General features: G+C 39.9%; 1 protein-coding gene across 1 annotated transcript in view; it reads left to right on the forward strand.

Annotated features, from left to right (window-relative positions):
- The window catches only part of map3k5 (mitogen-activated protein kinase kinase kinase 5), a 79,932-nt gene that overhangs the window by 17,160 nt on the left and 41,815 nt on the right, over positions 1 to 20,957 (forward strand). The window contains exons 2-6 of the mRNA XM_039781353.1: positions 3,702 to 3,841; positions 8,582 to 8,605; positions 14,456 to 14,649; positions 17,507 to 17,675; positions 19,884 to 19,990. Coding sequence (XP_039637287.1) covers positions 3,702 to 3,841; positions 8,582 to 8,605; positions 14,456 to 14,649; positions 17,507 to 17,675; positions 19,884 to 19,990 — 634 coding nt within the window. The remainder of the gene's footprint in view (positions 1 to 3,701; positions 3,842 to 8,581; positions 8,606 to 14,455; positions 14,650 to 17,506; positions 17,676 to 19,883; positions 19,991 to 20,957) is intronic.

The raw sequence follows: 20,957 nt of genomic DNA on the forward strand, positions 1-20,957 counted from the left end.
GCTATCAGAGCTGTTTTAAAGCTGCATTAATAGATTCTTTTGGCCACTTGTGGGCAGGAAACTCTTGCTAACTCATGAGGGAAATATCTCATTCTTATGCTGCTAAATGCTCCATTATGTTTGCCAGCTAGTTGTTAACTGTGTCCCTCTGTTGTCTGGTGCTGGGGAGGAACAGTGGGTTTATCAGAGTTTTTCTCGCTTAAACAGGTGCCTGATACAGCAGGAAATGATGCGGTGAGAGTGAATCAAAACTTTAAAGTTGCAGGCTGTGCTTCCTTGTAACTCTCACGATATATTGTCCCACTGTTTTTGTTCTGTCGAGCCTAAAATGGACAATAACGGAAATTGGTCAGAAAAGAGCAACCTATCATCTGACTTGCTTGAGTGTGAACAAGTGCTTATTTTAGTGCTAGCTTGAAACGACCCATAAGGGGTAAAAGATCTAGTTGGCTGGATCAGAGTTTCATCGCTCCTAATCTCCATGTAATGTGTTTGTTGACACAGAGAGGTGGAGGGTTGGGAAACAGATGAAATACCAGGGTGCGGCGTTATCTCTGTGTCTCGCTGAGTTACTATGTCATTACTGGAGTGCAGCCACCGGGCTGATGTGTTTCTGTTGTTATCAGTGTCTCGGGGCGGTCTCAGGGACAGCGTGTACCACCCCACCTCATGTGTGGGCCTCCATAACACTGTCATCCTTAGTCTACACCTTTTGTTAGTGTGTGTATTTCCACATACATATCATAATGCCATATCAATGCAAGAACTGAGGGATTTTATGCTGTTGGCAGGGTCAAATGTATTTGTACGTTATAGTTCAGTTCAACAGCACACTTATGAATGAGCTCTTTGGTAACACAGCAGTCTGTTATGTAGGGCTGCTCGATTATTATTATTATTATTATTATTATTACTATAAAAACCGAGTCTTAAAATGTAATTTCCCCTTGCGGGATAAATAAAGTGTCTTCTAATGGGAAGAATCATAATCACAATTATTTTGGTCAATATTAAAATCATGATTATTTAACACAATTACTCATTCACTTTTGGAAATATGTTGAATTTATTGAACTTAAAAAAAAAACGGTTAAACAAATCAACAGTGAAAACAGCTTTAACAGTGAAATTTCCCTTAATACTTTTCCCGTTTGAACTTTTGTTTTTTCATTCAGAACGCACACAAAAAGAGTTTACTTCCAAAACGTAATGTGCAAAATAATTGTTTTTCACAAATACATTGTTCTTTAGGAGCCAAAATCATAATCGCGATTACAATTCGATTAATTGCACAGCCCTAGTTTAATGCCATATACATATCATAATGCCATATCAATGCAAGCATTGAGGTATTTTATGCTGTGGGCAGTGTCAAATGGTATTTGTACATTATGGTTCCATTCAACAGCACACCTATGATTAAGCTCTTTGGTAACACAGCGGTATGTCATGCTTGTAAAAGCCCTTGGTTCAAGTCTGGGAACTCTCTGCCCCTTCAGCAGAAGCTGTAGTCCCCGCTGGTTTGAGTGACGCTATTGATCCAGATCATATGCTTGAGTCCAGCTGGAGTCAGTGTGGTATTGACTGTATTTGTATTCATAGATGGAGTTGAAAAGATGGGGTCACAGCACCTTCCATCAAATTTGTTTTTCAAGAGTGTGCTTCTGAGTTAGCTCTGCTTGTTTCTCTGACACCAGAGTCTACAGCAGACTGCTGTGAACAACACCACCTGTAACAACCTGTAGTATGTGATACTGACACACACATGATGTGGCTTTAAATCTGCCCATTAACCTTTGAGCTCAGTGTCAGTCAATGTTGGCTCAAATGAAAGCCAGATATCAAGTGTTACCGAAGTCTCTGATATGATGCAGGCTTTACATTATGTAGTATTGGACAGTTGCCAATAATGAAAAATGTACTAGCTTGTGTAACTCATGATTGTGCAGGATAAAAGTTAAGCAGCAATGGCACACTTTATACCTGAATTGCTTCTTAAATGGATTGCTAAATCGTTTAATTATTTAAGCAACAACACTGCTACTTTTTTATTGACTCCACACGAAAATGTGTTGCTGTTTTCTGTGTTGTCTCCCCACTAAAAATATCAATTAAATCAACACTATGTAACTTTTCCCGCTTCGGTCCCCCTACAGGTTGTCTCATTGGAACTACAGCTGCAGCTAAAAGTTACATAGTGTTGCTTTAAACCATGCTGTGTATTGTAAATAATATACACTTCAAATAATTGTAAATGGCAATGACTATAAAAAATTAAGTAAGTAGTTAAACAATACAAATACACATGGGGCAACAAAATGTGTTTAGAAACATCTAGTTATTTTTGTTGGTTCATTTGTATATCTGTTTGTTTATCTCATCTCTTAACCTCTATACTTGAATAAGTAAAAGAATAAGTATATAGTTTGTCATAGAATCTGAAAAATTGAAATATGTGTACGTGAGATTCTGAACACTAATAAATAAAAAATAAAAAAAAAAACCTCTAGAGTCCCTTGCCTCACAGTGGTTTGGTTCACTGCTTGGTTTTTTCTATAGAGAGCCGAAGTCCCTCCCCTTTCGGTGGACCTCATGGGACCTTAATTCGGAAAAAATATGAATGGTAGTGAACAGGGAGAGGCAAATTATTTTTTTGATCCCGTCTGAATTGAGCCATGGATTACAAATATGATGTTCGTCAATTTAAAAGATAATTTTTCAACCGAAGAAAGTCTCAGTAAGCCGTAGGTTTGTCATATGACCACTTAGTTTTGTGTGAAACCGTTCAGTGAACTACATCTCTCGTCTCACACAATCTACGTCACCTAGCTTGATTCTCAACTTGCTTGCTAGCTAGCTAGCTTAGCTCTGTTCCACAACACATGTAACGTTATCTTACCTGATGTGTTTTATCCAGTGAAGTGTTTTCAGCAGATAAGCAAAAGAACAGCGAGATCCTCTGCTCATTAGAGTAACATTACATCCCCGGTACGATACACACAGACATCGTAGCTTCAGCGAGACGTCATCCATGCGACTTTGAAGTGTGCGGTCTTTCTAATTATGTATTTTCAAAGTGTTATATTTCAACAGTTTAACAATAAACTGAGACTTTCTTGACTCGTGAAATTATCTATTAAACTGATGAACATCATATGTGTAATTCATGGATCAATTCAAACGGGATCAAAAAATAATTTGTCTTTCCCCATTGACTCCCGTTCATATTTTTTCGAAAGATAGGTCCTGGCCGGCTAGCTTGCTAGTTAGTTAGCTTGCTTGCTTGCTAGGAGGCTCAGTTCTTCTCAGTTCAGCATCACATGTAAAAGAATCACTTCATCCGATGTTTAAAGTGAATAAAATAGTTTTGCCAGCCTACTTGCTGGAGTTCCACAACTACACAAGTCCTCTACAAGTACAATTGTAACTGTATTATCTGTGTCCACTTCAATAATTTTATGTTTATTGGCCCCCCCATCTGTTAGATGAAATGTACGCCCATGCTGCAGCATACAATGATATCTTAAACAATATTGTGCTTCCAACGTTGTGGCAGCAGTTTGGAAAAGGCCCTTTCCTGTTTCAACATGACAATGCTCCTGTGCACAAAGCCAGGTCCTGGAACACTTTTAATCAAAGTATTAAGTTAGAGAGCTACACTGACACCTAACAACACACCTGTGCCTGTCTCTTTCTGTCAGACATCGCCGTGGTGGAGATGACGGATGCCTTTCGCCAGCCCTCGCTCTTCTACCACCTGGGAGTCAGAGAGAGCTTCAGCATGGCCAACAACATCATCCTGTACTGCGACACTAACTCCGACTCCCTCCAGTCTCTGCAGGTACAGTAAGCCATCACCATGAACAGAAACCAGGACAATCCTGCCGTCATCACTTTAACACATGAACCAGACAATAACTGTGGTTCACAAAGGTGGTGATTAAAGGCTATATTTAGGAGGAGACAGGGAGGGACAGGGGATTGACAGAAATGTGATTTGCTGTCAGGGGCACATAAATGCAGCAATAATTTGATGGAAGGGAAATGCATTTATAAAAACCTTTTGAAAGTCAGCGATGGCCGTGATGGTTTTTCTGCTCTGCGCTTCAGGGATCACCTGTCAGTCAATGTCCCCAGTACTGTGATGTCTTTTTTTTTTTTTTTTTTTTTTTTATATATTTTATTTCTTTTTTTTATTTCTTTAGGTACTTTATAATATGCACTAAGGAGGTTTTAATTCCAGTCCTGATGTTTTCTAGCTGGAAAATTCCAATGAATGTTATGGTTACAGACTTCATTAAAGTTTGGTGGGAAGTTAAGTCACCTCCCCAAAAACTGGTAGACATCAGTCCATCGGTGGGTCTGGGTTTTGAAGGATTGCTCATCATTGAAAATTCATCTACACTACTGCACTTGCAGATTCATATTGAATTTCTAAACATGTTTAATTTTTGAAACAACAAAGTTAGGGTATTGTGCACTCTCGGTGGAGGTGCTCAACTTGATAACATGAGTAATGATCATCACCAGAATATCATTACTCATGTTATCAAGTTGTTGTTGTTTTGTTTTAGTGGAGGTGGGCCGCCTCCTTCTGTAACAAAGACCACCTCCACTAAATGTATAAAAGATGATACACTGTTGAAATAAACCACAACCTTCAAGGAAAAGAGCAGAGGCACTGCTCTGTTACAGCAATCTGTAATGTGAGTGTCACATCTTTATTCATATTAAAACATCAGATTGTTACTTTAACTATGACCCAGAATAAATCTCACCAAGACGAGTTTTGGCTGAGTCAGGATACTGTATGACAACAGTGCAAGTCTCTCGTAGCTCCCGTGTAGCAGATGAGACGCAGTTCACACTGTCTGACGCCCAAGCTGAACACATGTAAAGCTCCTGCTGTCAGCGACTTGTAGCAGAGGAACACTGAAGCCTTTATTTTAGGTGTTCTGTGTGGTGATAGGGGTATTATGGCAACACGCAACCACACTGTGCAGTCAACATATAGTACTGTACAGCCTCCAGTGCACATTAAATGCAGAAGTCAAGATAAACATGTCATTAAAAACCTAATGCACATTCTCAGCTCTATTATTTCTGCTTTTATAGTTAAAAATAGATTTTGGATGGCCTGCCCTAATGCAGACTAGTACCTATTAGGAGTTCCTGTGGTTTGCTGTGGTGCCCGCCCGCCTGGCTGGGCATTCGGCTAGCTGCTCCCAACCCTGCCTGAAAAGACCACTTCTCTCTGGTGGTTTCCTCTGATCTCTATCAGGCTGCTAAATTGTTTCAAAGGGGGATGTTTTAATCTCAGGAATTACTGTATCTTTCAATACTGGAGCTTTTTTTTATATATATAAATAAATCAAGATTCTAAAGATACCATTGTGTACTCCCATGCTGCTCATGCTTCTTTTCACGCTGATTTTTCCCCCCTGAAGAATACAAGTAGTCTCACTGTTCAAGCAGATACAGTTTATTCATTAATAAAATAAGACTGGAACTAAATGATTTTCTTCATATACAAGAAGAAAGCCATTTACTTCCAGTTGGAAGTACTTGTGTGGATACATGCTTCTTTTTCAGATTTATTTTAAAGCACTGCCAACATGAGGAAGATATCCTAATTGATTCAGATTGTAACACATCCTAAAGGGCATCACAGCAATGCATGAAAAGGGAATGTGATAGTGATATTATGCAAACACCCATTCATTTTTACCCATAGGTAGATATGAGTAAATCTTTGCACCGTTTAATGAGTTAGTGAGGTGAAATGACTACTTCCTTCTCTTTTTTTAGTAGCTCGGCTCATTAATCCGCTTTAGCTAATGTGTGATGAGAGGACTAGCAGCAAAATCATCTCTGTCTGTGCTTAAAATTAGTGTGGTGCAAGTACAGTGCCTTGCGAAAGTATTTGGCCCCCTTGAACGTTTCGACCTTTTGCCACATTTCAGGCCTCAAACATAAAGATATAAAACTGTAATTTTTTGTGAAGAATCAACAACAAGTGGGTCCCAATTATGAAGTGGAACAAAATTCATTGGCTATTTCAAACTTTTTTAACAAATAAAAACTGAAAAAGTGGGCGTGCAAAATTATTCAGCCCCTTTACTTTCAGTGCAGCAAACTCTCCCAGAAGTTCAGTGAGGATCTCTGAATGATCCAATGTTGACCTAAATGACTAATGATGATAAATAGAATCCAGCTGTGTGTAATCAAGTCTCCGTATAAATGCACCTGCTCTGTGATAGTCTCAGAGGTCCGTGTAAAGCGCAGAGAGCATCATGAAGAACAAGGAATACACCAGGCAGGTCCGAGATACTGTTGTGGAGAAGTTTAAAGCCGGATTTGGATACAAAAAGATTTCCCAAGCTTTAAACATCCCAAGGAGCACTGTGCAAGCGATAATATTGAAATGGAAGGAGTATCAGACCACTACAAATCTACGAAGACCCGGCCGTCCTCTAAACTTTCAGCTCATACAATGACAAGACTGATCAGAGATGCAGCCAAGAGGCCCATGATCACTCTGGATGAACTGCAGAGATCTACAGCTGAGGTGGGAGACTCTGTCCATAGGACAACAATCAGTCGTATACTGCACAAATCTGGCCTTTATGGAAGAGTGGCAAGAAGAAAGCCATTTCTTAAAGATATCCATAAAAAGTGTCGTTTAAAGTTTGCCAAAAGCCACCTGGGAGACACACGAAACATGTGGAAGAAGGTGCTGTGGTCAGATGAAACCAAAATCGAACTTTTTGGCAACAATGCAAAACGTTATGTTTGGCGTAAAAGCAACACAGCTCATCACCCTGGACACACCATCCCCACTGTCAAACATGGTGGTGGCAGCATCATGGTTTGGGCCAGCTTTTCTTCAGCAGGGACAGGGAAGATGGTTAAAATTGATGGGAAGATGGATGGAGCCAAATACAGGACCATTCGGGAAGAAAACCTGATGGAGTCTGCAAAGACCTGAGACGGGACGGAAGATTTGTCTTCCAACAAGACAATGATCCAAAACATAAAGCAAAATCTACAATGGAATGGTTCACAAATAAACATATCCAGGTGTTAGAATGGCCAAGTCAAAGTCCAGACCTGAATCCAATCGAGAATCTGTGGAAAGAACTGAAAACTGCTGTTCACAAACGCTCTCCATCCAACCTCACTGAGCTTGAGCTGTTTTGCAAGGAGGAATGGGCAAAAATGTCAGTCTCTCGATGTGCAAAACTGATAGAGACATACCCCAAGCGACTTACAGCTGTAATCGCAGCAAAAGGTGGCGCTACAAAGTATTAACTTAAGGGGGCTAAATAATTTTGCACGCCCAATATTTCAGTTTTTTATTTGTTTAAAAGGTTTGAAATATCCAATAAATTTAGTTCCACTTCATGATTGTGTCCCACTTGTTGTTGATTCTTCAAAAAAAATTACAGTTTTATATCTTTATGTTTGAGGCCTGAAATGTGGCAAAAGGTCGAAAAGTTCAAGGGGGCCGAATACTTTCGCAAGGCACTGTATGTCAAATTAAAGCTGGTAATCTCTATATTCCCAGAGTTGGTTCATTTTAAAGTGCTCATATATTTCCTTTATTGTGTTATATATCTTTTTGTGCACGTTATAGGTTTACAAAATGAAAAGGCCCAAAGTCCACCCCAGAGGAACTTAACATCTTCGAGAGAAAACACTGTTCACAAACAGCTCTATTGTAGTCCAGTCTTTACTTCCGTGACGAACGTGCGTCACTTTGTAACACACGTTATAACACACGCCTAGCTGCTAGCGTGGCACTCCCTCATACTCTGCAACTGACTAGCTAGCATTACTTACTGCGCATGTGCGACTCCCAACAAAGATGGTACAGAAGTGAGATGCCTCACTCTGTAGCTAAAACGGAGAGCACAACACACAGGGTGAAAAGAGGAGCTGCAGCAATGTGCAGTACAACAAATATATGGTGTTTTCTGAAAATTAAACCATGTAAACCTATTCTGGTACAACCTCTAAATACAATAATGAACCTGAAAATTAGCATAATATGAGCACTTTAAAGCAAAGATTGTTTAAAAGACGGGTAAAACGGATGCAAAATGTTACTATTTTACTACGAACTCACTTCCAAGTGCTGAATACCTGACTTTCTGCAAGACAAAAGACCTCTGTGTGCTTTAGAGAACTACATTAGTCATTTTCATTGTAAGCAAAGCCTCTAGGCCTAACAACAAACAACATTTGCAAAACCTTTTTTAAATGTTGTGAAACCTACGTCTGTTACAGCTTGTGGTCTTCTCTTATTTTATTGGTGCATGTCTACCCCTCGCGGCGCATTCATGGCACCAACTGTTACTCCATAATGTGCGTTATAGTGTCACAGCTTTTAACCAGAAACGTTCATCAGATATTGGACAAGCAGCTGTCTTAATAAAACGTTACCGTCTCGGGTATGATGTTTGAATTTTAGTGCAACTGCTATGTATTCTATTGTTATATTCAGTAACAATTGGACAAAGAAATTGGAGAAATGTTCTCGTGTTATCTCTGAACGTATTTTTCTCTTTTCTTCTTTCAGGAGATCATTTGCCAGAAGAACACTGTAAGTGCACAAAGCAATTATTTTTTTCCTCGCATTTGCCTTTCACACTCTACTCAGCCATTGCTCACACATCACACATCTTATGTGGTGCAGAGAATATGTTTTTTATTTTTTACAACGTTTAGGGAGCACAGTGTCTAACACATTATGTTTCTCTCTTTGGTGTTTATAAAGGTTTTCTCCTTTGCAGTCCACTTTTGTTTAGAGGCTGTGATAAATGTTTCACATGGAAATATAAAAATGAAAACGTCTTCCATTTTCAAGATGTTTTTTTTTCCTCCGATGACAGCGGTTTCTTATGTTGACTGTAAGTGAACATGGGCTTGATCTGCATAAAAAGGCTCAAGCATTTTGACACTTTGCCTTGCAAAAACGGCAGCATTCAAATGAGGTGCTGCTTTAAAGCTAAGGAAATCCTGTTCTTTACTGATTCACCATCTGAAACACATTGGGTGAATATATATATATATATATATATACTTTTCTTTTTTTTTGTAAAGCCACTGCAAGTGTACTATGTTTTCAGTTGGAGATGTGCATTGTTTTACTATTGTGGCTCTGAGTAGTATGTGCTGAATACAACATGTAGAGGACAAAGCCAATAGTGTTGTCATTATAAACCACCTATAACTGTAACCCTGTTACAGTATAGTATAGAAAACAGGGTTTCTAAAAAAAGTTATATGATAAATCTAATAATTATTTCTTTCAGTTGTTGGCAGTTTAGATTACAAAATGTAACAGAATGGAAAAAGTACTTCCCTAAACTCAAGGTGATTCTTTAAATTGCCTGTTTTGTCCAACTTAAATTTTTTTTTTTAATTTACAGTGTTATAACAAAAGAAAAGCCGCAAATCCTCCCATTTGAGAAGCTGCAAGTAACAAATGTTCGCCATTTCTGTTCGACAGATACCTTAAATGATTAATCGCTTATTGAAATTGATGTTGTTTAATGTTCTAATTGAACAACTGACTAAATCAACTCTCGAACAAAGATTAAGACAGAAGCAGAAGACTGATTGGCGTCCAGGAGTCAATGTTCAGGACTGAGATGAAAGGCTTAGCTCTCCTTAGTGACTTTTCAGAGTGGAGGGAGGTAGCGCTGTGTGCTCCGTGAACCATACTGATCTCTGACAACTCGTACCGTGTGCAGAGAGCTGATTATCACTCACAGTGTGAGAGTGTGAGCTCAATGATCCCCCACCCTATGTGCATTCACTGTCTTTGTTCTCTCTCTTTCTTGCTCCTATTAAGGCACTTCACTGCCCTCTGCACTGGTGCATGTGCTTTTAGCTTGCCCTCTTTGCTGGTAAAAGTGCACTTAAAGTGTAATATCGGCAGTTTTTTTTTACATTTCCCATCCCTTTGAAGGTATTGTAGCTGTTTTCTCTGCATGTGCAATCAGTTTTTAATCAATTTCCATTCCAATTGAAGCACTAAACCATTTTCTGTTTAAAATACATTTTGAACATTGTATTAATCAAACAAGTTCACGCTGCCATGATGTCTCTCTCTCTCATGGGTGGGCCAAATTCTCTGGGCGGGCAAAGCAGAGAAAGGGGAGGTAACCTTGCTCCTTATGACCTCATAAGGAGCAAGATTCCAGATCGGCTCATCTGAGCTTTCATTTTCTCAAAGGCAGAGCAGGATACCCAGGGCTCGGTTTACACCTATCGCCATTTCTAGCCACTGGGGGACCATAGGCAGGCTGGGGGAACTCATATTAATGTTAAAAAATCTCATAAAGTGACGTTTTCATGCCATGGGACCTTTTTTAAAACAAATAAAACCTTCTCTGTCAAGTCAACACACAAGCCAAAGCATGACACTTCAGCCTGCTGTAGTCTGCTCTAAACATTACACTTAAACTTTACTATTAGCCCCTAAAATTAGAAACCTATTCATTTCTGTGAGCAACCTAGATTATATATAGACACTGTTTATTTCTAAATTAGAGAGAAGGCAAGGACAAGCATGCTAACCCCTGCCCCGTTTATTAACTGTTGCACGTTCTCGACTATTCCTATGTCTACATACATGATATAATGCTAAAAGACATCCCTGGCAAAAAAGTTACCCTCCTCACCCGTTCATGATTTGTGTATAAGACATGTACATAATTAGCTTCATTGTACTTGTGTTGCAGGGTGAGGCTTGGTTGCCTAATCATTACAGTACTGTATTACAGATACAAATGTATTTAAAATGTTATCGTATGCTTACTGTAGAACAACATATTTGGGCAGCAACACAGAGGTTAGATTTGGCCTTGGTATACTATTTTCTAAAAGTGTGTCACTTTTACATGAGAAAGAGACAAGATTTGTTTGGAAAATGTAACCCTATGTAACAAGTTTGGCCGAGGTCGCTGCAGTTTAAACTTCTACAAACTGAAGATGAGCGAGACACAAAGGCGCTAATGCTCTAAACGTTCCTCTCAACTCTGATATAGTAGCATCTTTGTTCCCATGGACCTCAACTTCTAACTTGTAATCCCACAAAATAATGTAGTAAGTTAGTGAGGTTCTACTTTGCTTTGTTAGTAACTGAGCCATTTTCACATACTGGAACTTTGGTCATAAACAACAGAGGCTCTTGCCATTCCTTGAATTTGACGATTTCTGCATCGGCCCGTTGTCTCTCCAGTTAGACATGTTCGTTGTCGTCGTTGTGTAAATCACCGTTCTTCCTCACCTTCGGATGTTTGTTTTCTTCCGGTTTTCGCAAACCGATAGATATGTCATCAACACGCCCGCTCTCACACTTTGTAATTTTAATCGGAGATTACACGGACTTTGTGCTAGGGAGCAGCTATTTCTGAACCAACTGATTCAGACGTTTGCGTTCTCACATACAGCTCCGCCAGGTAATGTCTAGATAATTTCAGGTTTGCAGTGCATGTTTGAAAGGGGCTTAGGTTACTACTGTAGCTAGTCAGCCGGGCATGCAAACATTTGATAAATACACTCTTTAATGCATTCCTTACTATTTTGCTATTGTGTTTTTGCTTTTGGCAAGGCTAGAAGACATAATCTTCCAAAGTCTTGAGATACTGAGTGAGACTCTCACCAGAGATCCACTTCAACATTTGGAGAAATCCAAAAGCCTGACAGGCCTGCTGTGCCTAGTCACGTTTACACAACCATGATTGGACAATCGCTGTTGTTTGGGGGTGGGGTGTAGCCAACAGTCAGTTGGCCTTTAACTACAGTAAGGCTACTCTGTGCTGATGCAAATGCATTTAATATCTGTCATTTAAACAAATGTCTTAAAATATCAGATGTAAATGTATCTGCTTATCCTCTGCTGTTACAAAAGCATGTTTTGCTAATTGTATTTAACTACCCACCATGATAGTGGAAATTCAGGTAATTGGCCTCTGTTGGAGTCTATCCAATTACTGTAATTACAAGCACATTTTGTCTGTGTTGGCTGACTGTAGCTACCCACAGACTTGATTAAAATCTGCAGCTCACAGGTACAACCTGGAGGAGACCAATAGTGGTTATTAGTCATGATGACATTGACAATTTCCTCAACGGGTTAATAACAGTTGGAACAGTCATATACTGTAAATTAAGTACTAACATCAAGTTGTGGTCGGCTCTGTTTGCCTCTGTGTAGGTGGTAGAGTAGGCATGCAGCTACAACCCTCCTGTAACTGAAAATGGACAGATGGACCATCGGCAAAGGCTAACAAGCCAGATGACTCACTCGCTGAACAACTGAGTCACTCTCAGTCACATTCACCAGATTCCCCGTGAGCTAGTCCCGTTTCATGTGTTTCTCTCGCACTTGTTACCTGTGAGCCACTAGCGGAGGTTAGCTCAGAACCACCTGCAGCCGCTCTGACATATGCATCGGCCTGTAAAAACAAACCTGTCATGCGATCCCCACGAATCTTACACACACGGAGCAGCTAAATATAGCGTCAGGATATGCAACCTGTCTGGTTACGCCCAACAGAAATAGGGGTCACATGTTTATTTATGAAAGGCATGCACCGCCGCTGCAGCAACCGGTGATGTTATGAACCGCTGTTGCACAGGAGGAAGCCGTTTTCTGCAGGTGGCTTTCATTGCTTCAATGCCGCACCTTCCTTTCACTTCCTTTTCTATGGCAGTGAGAGCAGCAGCAGTGCGTTTCCTCAAAGAGGCTGCATGGAAAGCTAAAACCATGACAGAATATTAAAGCCGTCAGGATGCATCTGGGTAGCAGCCCATCCGCCTTCAGACGCTCTCATGTTCTGTTTCACCTCACATCTGACATTCTGGGAATAGATCTCCTTGAAAAGACCTCAGCTCTTTCTTGAGGATGTCAATAATGGATTTCCTGCCTGTCTCTCTCTTTCTCTCTGTCCTCTCTGTCCAAACACCACATGCACGTGTTTCCTCGTTGTTTATTCAGCAGTGGCAGGCCAACAGAAGCATCACGACCGCTGCTGAGAATAATGTCAAGTTTAAAACTAATACAAACACAGAATACAGACATAACCCAGATGTCAAAAATTAGGGCTGAGTAAACAAAGAAGAACACTTTTAGTGCTACAGCTGCAGCTAAAGCTGAAACAGACAGAGAAAGGAAATTACTCCTGCATGCCACAGCTGCAGCAAATAACAAGGAAGAGCTTTGCTCTAGGTGAGCAGCAAGACTTTTGTTTCTGCTTGATTTTCGTGCTGCAAAGTGGAATTTGTAAGTGCACGGCTGTACGTGTTTGTGGTTGCAAGAAAGCAGCTCCTAATTGGACTGTCAGCACTGGTGCAGATCTCTCGTCCTGGCTGCTGCCTGTTTAGACTGGTTCAGTGAAGACAACGCAACACAAACACTATTACCTGAAACTGTCTCGAACAGGGGAACAGGCAATCTGCTTCCTTCCTAAACAATGTAATCTTTTACTTTACAGTGTCCATAAAATTGGTTGTAAAGACTGTTTGTTAAATAATTTAGATAAGGTAATCTTTTAATGAAAGTTAGTATTTACTGTAAATGCACACCTTGCTTCTTTAGGATACTTTTAAACTGCTTACGATACATTATACTCTTAAGTTTGGTTAATACACATAATAGCTCAATATGCCCAATATTAGCTAAACTACAACCACAATAGCTGCTTTTAAATAACCGCATAAGCATGTTGGTACTCTTTAGTCTTCTTGTTATATCACATTATAATTTGCAAATGTACATGTTTAAAAACAACTCCCACGTGTGCCCTGGGCTTTGGATCAGCATGAGTGTGTTTAGTAGTACATGTGCTATCACAGAATGAGTGTGTGGTTAAGTAATGTGTTGCATTGGGGAAAAAAAATAAATAAATCTTGACTTAGAAAGAGTAGTTGACAAAAATTCAATTTCTTAGCTATTCTGGGACTTTAGAGCGCGTCACAAAATCGTCTTCAGCAGATGGAGTTTAAGTATAAGGTAGATCAAGAATGGACTTTAAACCTGAAATTTTAATCCAACCTGGATGAGAAGTCCATCCTGTCTTGTCAACTAAAATGTCATCACATTGTCTACATACAGTAGTAGGCTAAATACCTTCATACCTTTTTGAAAAGAGGTGAAGATTTAAATACAGATTTCATGAAAAGCTACTGAATGTAGTTTTATCCTTTTTCCCTCTTCATTTAATCCAAGTATCAAGTTTGTTGGATTTTCCAAATGATACACCCACAATTGGCTAAACTATTGCTGATGCGTCTTTCACACCAAACCCACAATGTTATACAAAATGAGTCCTCTGCTGCTTAAATTATATATATATATATATATATATATATATATATATATACTAAATATATATACTAAATATACTGCTCTTTTGCCAAACCGTGTCTCTTGTATCAACAGACGTGCTCAGCCAACTATGCCTTCATCCCGTACATGGTGACGCCTCACAACAAGGTGTACTGCTGTGAGGGCAGCCTGATGAAGGGGCTGACGGAGCTGATGCAGCCCAGCTTTGAGATGCTGCTGGGGCCCATCTGCATGCCGCTGCTTGACCGCTTCATCCAGCTGCTCAAAGTGTCACAGGGAAACTCCCAGTAAGTATACTGAAGCGCTGACCGTGAGTGGATGGAAACTGCACAATACTGTACATGTTAAAACAGGTGCCAAAAAGTCCGTCTCAGTCTGGCTCACTGTTGAGCGAATGTGTACAGTAGTAGGGTTAACGTTAGAGGGTTATTTCCCTGCAATCATGAATGACCATGTTAAAGCTTTAGTGCGTAACTTTTTGATATTAATGAACGTCCGTCACATTCAAGCCATCGCCAAATTAGTTGCTACAAAGCTAATTAAGACTATCAGCTCCACACAAGTCTCTCTGTATTTCTCAGTATGGCTATGTTCAGAAGATAGTGTCATCCGGTGACTTTCCCGCACCGAAACTCGAGTGAAGACAATTACCTCTTCTGAAGTGTCCATCATGTTTTTTTAATCCTCCGTTTCCTCCTTGGCTACTAGCAACTGCGTGGAGGAGGGGGGGGAAGGTACGCGGCCACTTTTCAGTTATTGTAAACTGGGAAACACTTTAACATTGAGAACAAAGCAATGGGTTTGAGGATGAGGAAGTGGAAGAAACACTCTGTTTAAAGCTATTTCTGCAAACAACAAGTTCCTCTGAAGGAAATGTAATTCTGCAATCACGTGGTGTCTGAATAATCTGAAAACGAGTTCCCAACAAAGAACATTCACATTGGGTTAATGGTATATGGTTTTTGCTTATGTAATTTGTAATATGGTATTAGGTTGTAACCGTTTGTTGCTGTCCACGTACAGTGACCTAGATTAGTTAGAGAAGTTTTTTGTTAGCGTTGACCCTGATTTAAGTCGGGTAAAGCAATATTTTAGTGGTTTTAGGCAATATAATGTTAATGGTGCAGCAACAAGTCTGGGGCAAAACCACTAATATAACGCTTTAAACTGGAAATAAATACTGAAAACGGCTATCAACCTGTTGCTCTGAGCAATACAATACAACACATCTTCTTTGTTGTTCTTTGTAAAGCTCATAAACCCACCAAAGTCAGAGGAACAACTTCCCAACTCGGAGAATGCGACCATCCAAGGAGCACGTGAAAGCAGCATGACATCGTTGCACTGTACATGTGAAATTCCCAAAACGTTTCTGAATATCTTTTAAGCAAAGGGAAAAGCAATGTTCAACTGTTTTTTTATTTCTTTATTATTATTATCACAGGACTGTTTCTCAACAGAACAGGCCTTTTGTTTTATTATCCCACTCTTCCTATTTTTACTCACAGTAATTATTTTATGTAGTGCATCCCTCAACTTTGACTTGCGTGGTGATCTAGTTGTTTTTTTTTATTACATTTTACACAACCTCAGTTGCTGGGGTAATATTTTAGGCATTCCTGCCAACACACGATTCAGCAGCCAGTTAGTTCTCGCTCAGCTCCAGGAATAGTGACTCAGGTTTTACAGGCACAGAAGAAAAAACGTGCACTTTGATGAAGCTTTTGTCTCCTGCAGACCAACATGTGTAGTTATAACCAGTGAGCATAGCAAAGAGTTTTCAGCTCAGCCATCCCTGATATCGGAGTAGAATGCATTCTGTACATTGTGTAAATGAGCATGACATCTATTTATAATAGCTATCTTATTTATAGAAACCCACTAAGTATACATGAAATGTATTCTGCTTTATGGCACTGAGACCTGTGCTACCTTTACTTATCTTTACTGTTTGCTGATGCCGTGTTTTGGGCTGACATTGGCCTTCAATATCATCTTGTTCCAATACAATGGTGAATTGGATGTTTAATTTCAAGCTAACTTAATTTTAGTCGGCCAACTCACATGGAACAAATTTATTATGTGAATAAAGCGAGTCACTCATCACTCCAGTGACAATAATCTGCAGCAGATGATCATCAGTGCATGGATCCCTGGGGATTTTAAGAGATACAATGAAAAAAGAAACCAAACTTCTCAAATACATACAAGAACTTTAACTGGGAAAAAGAATATGATTCAAATCAGAAACTATGATTAAAGACAACTACTGAGGATTCAATGGCAGGATTCAGAGATTTCAGAACTTGACAGTTTTCAATACTCTGTGCTACAGACACATTTCAGGCAGTAATATTGATTCAATGAGAATAATTTTACAAAAAAGATAATCCCTCCAATATCATGAATCATATCACAATCGCAATATCAGTCAAAATAATCGCAATTAGATATTTCCCTCATATCGTGCAGCCCTATCCAGCCCTAGTTGGCAGTGAGTGTGACTGAGTGTGACTAAGTGTGACCGTAAGCTCAGCAGAAAATGTTAATATGTGTGATTAAAAAGCCATGTGGAGTTGTGAATGAACATCCAACAAATGGCCCTTTTGAAAAGTTGGCTGCAAGTTTTACATTTTAAAAGGGTTTCTAATCATCATTTACTGTGTGTGTGTATTCAAGAACATGAAAGACCAGATGAGAAGAGTATTCCGTTTTCTTTGTAAATAACACTGCTTTCAGTTGTAACGGTTTGACCTTGCCAGGGTGCATCTATCATTGTCTTAATTTTATGCTTTCCTCCAAAAAATCTATCCTAATATCTACATTTATTGTTTCAAACTTCTTTACTGAAAATGCATATCAATATTTAAACATTTATGAAATAGTGTCTCTTAAAAAACTCATTTAAGACACACGGAAAATCGCTTGTCTCACTACAGAACGATCTGAAATGATGTAAAACAGGAAATGAATTAAAACTCAATCATGTTAGAATTGCCCCCTCAAGGAGACATCTAAAATAATTTGATTAGCAAGAAAGGCTTATAATTACATATTGTACTAACATTAAATAATTGGAAACTGGGCTGGTTTTTGGTGTATTGCTTAATTCCTTCTCTTTTTTTCTTACCGTTTCTCTCACAGCCAGTATTTCCGCGAGACCATTCTGAACGAGATCCGTAAGGCTCGGGAGCTGTACACTGGCATGGAGCTGGCTGCCGAGTTGAGCCGCATCCAGCAGCGGCTGGACAACGTGGAGTGCCTTTCGGTCGACATCGTCATCAACCTGCTGCTGACATACAGGGACATCCAGGTACGCCTGCTCTGAAGTGTGCTGCCTTCGGAGAAATAAAAAAAAAAATGAGATCATTAATGGAGACAATTGGTAGTTGTTGCTACCTGTTGTTTTACTGAAGAGAATAGGAAGTGGATTTGACTAATTTCAACATGTGCATTTGCCAGAAACAAATCTATTTATACTGATAGAAAAGCGCCCTCTAGAAAAGCTGCCTTTGTGCTGTAAAACAACTCCTTAGTTTTTCCTGCCACCCAGAGACTGCCCATCCTCTCTATCAGATGCTTCCTCTTGCTTCATAGAAATCATCGAGACGTCTGGAAATCAGAATGTTGGGGAGGAGCTGTGGTATGTGAATCAGCTTTCAAATTCAACGGAGAGCCATATTTGGCCATTTGGGGCCAGTGCAGAGTCAGGCACTTTAGCAATAGCACTGTCAAAATCTAGATTTCGTTGGAGCTGGGTTTTCTCCATAACTTATACACAACTTATAATTGAAAGGTTGCAATTTAAACCCTCGCAGATGGAATAGAGGAAAACATGCACAAAAAATGAGGGCACGGTCCTAAATAAGTCCCTAAATTAATAAACTACAACAACTAACATTTCTTTTCGTTATTGATGAATACGGTAATTATTTTTGTGATCAATCATTTGGCTTACTTAATGTCACCGAAAATATAGAAAAAAAGCCATCACATTCCCCAAGTTGACATCTCTTTTATGTCCAAAAAACAGTCCAAAACTCCAAAATATTACATTTGCAATGATACATAACAAAAAAAAAAGAGTAAATCTTCACATTAGAGAAGCTGTAACCAGTGGAAGTTTGAGTTTTTTGTTTGACAAATTGCCAAACTATTGATACATTATCAAAGTAGCTGGTGATTGATCGATTTCAAATATTTATGAGACTTTTGGAGGCCAACACTTAACATCTCAAATGACAAAAATGTGTTTACATACACAGTATTACTCAATTTCAATCTGTATAAAATATTCAGTTAACCAATTAGGATGCACCTCCAGCTTCAAACCTGGTCATAACCCTGATTTTACACCCTGGAAACATGACTCTTTAGAGAGGAATATGCCGAAACTTTCAGCTCAACATCCCAAAAAGTTTCTAGGATAAACTATGAGGGTATATCAGAAATTCAGGTAACCACTTCCTAAGTTCAAACAAATTGCCGACTTAGTGTGCCAAGTGTGCTGCTCGTGCACCTGACCATGGCAGAGGAAACCACTGTACAAACCTACTGTACTGTAAAAGTTAGAGAGAGGTCACTGCCTCAGCATCAATCTGTCAGCCTCCTCCCTTTTTCACGAGTGGCGCTTTCTCAAACGGGCCGTCGCAGACCGCCTGTGGAGAGCTCCAGGCGTAGCTTTTGGTCTGCTCGTCTTAAATCTGCCGCTCTTTAGTCTCCGCATTGCGATGGCACCCACCGTCCAGATCCTCCCACTCACCATAGGCAGCGCTCAGCCTCATGAATCATTCATTACAACAACAAGCATTGAGGATGTGCTGAATTATTCAACATGCTTTGGATACAGTGACTATGTAGGCAAGTAGCAAGCAACACAAATGTGATGAAGGGGCCACTCAATTATCGAACGGCTTTTATTGTGTTAAGGAGACCATTGAGTTTCAGAAACTCTCCCTCTGGCCTCAAAGCAGCCACCTTGGTGTGTGTGTGTGTGTGTGTGTGTGTGTGTGTGTGTGTGTTTGTGTGTGTGTGTTGTTTTGTTTGTGTGTGTGTGTGTGTGTGTGGGCAGAACATTGGTGCAGAGATGCATGGAGAACAGTCCCACAATGCTTGGCAATGACCAGCGGGCTCACGCTACCTGTGCGCAACCCGTGAGCAATTCCTGTTTGTTGTTTGTTTTGTATGTTTTTCTTTTATCGAACGTTTTGAGAAGCAGTAACTGAGTTAATCATGAAGGGAGTTTATTAACCCTTCTGCAATTCAACTTTTAACTGGATAAAATCTATTTTTGATTGCTCTCTAGGTTGTGTGTGTGTGTGTGTGTGTGTGTGTGTGTGTGTGTGTGTGTGTGTGTGTGTGTGTGTGTGTGTGTGTGTGTGTGTGTGTGTGTGTGTGTGTGTGTGTGTGTGTGTGTGTGTGTTGTCTGTAGCTGCTCTCAACTAATTGCCCCCTGTGGGATTAATAAATTAAAAGTACAACAAGAGCTCATCGGTGTGTTCTCCACTCACTTGTCGTCTAGGATTATGAGTCCATCGTGAAGCTGGTGGAGACTCTGGAGAAGCTTCCGACCTTTGACCTCGTGGCTCATCCACATGTGAAGTTCCACTACGCCTTTGCACTGAATCGGTAAGATGGCGATCATGGCAACGTGCACGAAACGGTGATACACCCGGTGACACTTTATCATATACCAGCCGACCTGCACATGGACACATGCTCACTGTGATATACACACACGCTCAGTTTGACCGATGGAAAAGAATAATTCAGTTTTAAGTAGGAGTTTTTTAATTGGGTGGAGGTGTTTTGAGTTTGTGTCTTTTGGCATGTGAAGAATGTTGTTTGACCTATTGACAATCAAACAATAAAAGAGAGGGGGGGATATGCAGTTTCATAGCAGAACTTGAGGGAGAATTTTCTCAAACTCCACTTGAAAAAATCATTTTTGAAGTTACAAGCAGCAGAAAATTCAGGTTCAGGGCCCCCAAGCTGCAGTGATATTATTAACAGCATGTGTGCAGCTACTCTGCTCAGGAAAAAAAGGCAGATGTACAACACCGAGAGGTTTTGACTGCCTGTTTCTCACCAGCTGCTTTTCTTGTAAACTTCCTGCGGTTTTCGTTGTGCAACTGCCTCAAACAGCAATAAAGCGTGCTGTTCTTTAATTTGGCAGCAATTGGAAAATGTTTCTGCAGGGTGCCAAGATGCTGCTGTTACTGTCTGGCCCATTACCAGGATGTGTTGTCGTGTTTACGAGTTCAAGGCAGCAACGCTGAGACATTTTTGTGAGACCGATTCATATGATGAGTGTTAATGACAGAAGACATCCCATCACTTTAGTTTAGAACAGGCCGCCATGAGTAGAGACAAACAGCTGTGTGTCAGCTTACCGAACGGAGTAGGATTAGTCACTTTAACTAGAATAGCTGTTACATGTGATTATGTGATGTGTAATGATGATATGTTGTTGTTGTTGTTGTTGTTGTTGTTGTTTTTGTTGAGGCAAAAGATGATTTGGATAGTTAAATATTTTAACTTTTTAAACAATCTTGTCCACAATTTTTTCCACTTCTGATATGATTAATTTGATGGT

Source organism: Perca fluviatilis, chromosome 18 (assembly GCF_010015445.1).
Source record: "Perca fluviatilis chromosome 18, GENO_Pfluv_1.0, whole genome shotgun sequence".
NCBI lineage: Eukaryota > Metazoa > Chordata > Actinopteri > Perciformes > Percidae > Perca > Perca fluviatilis.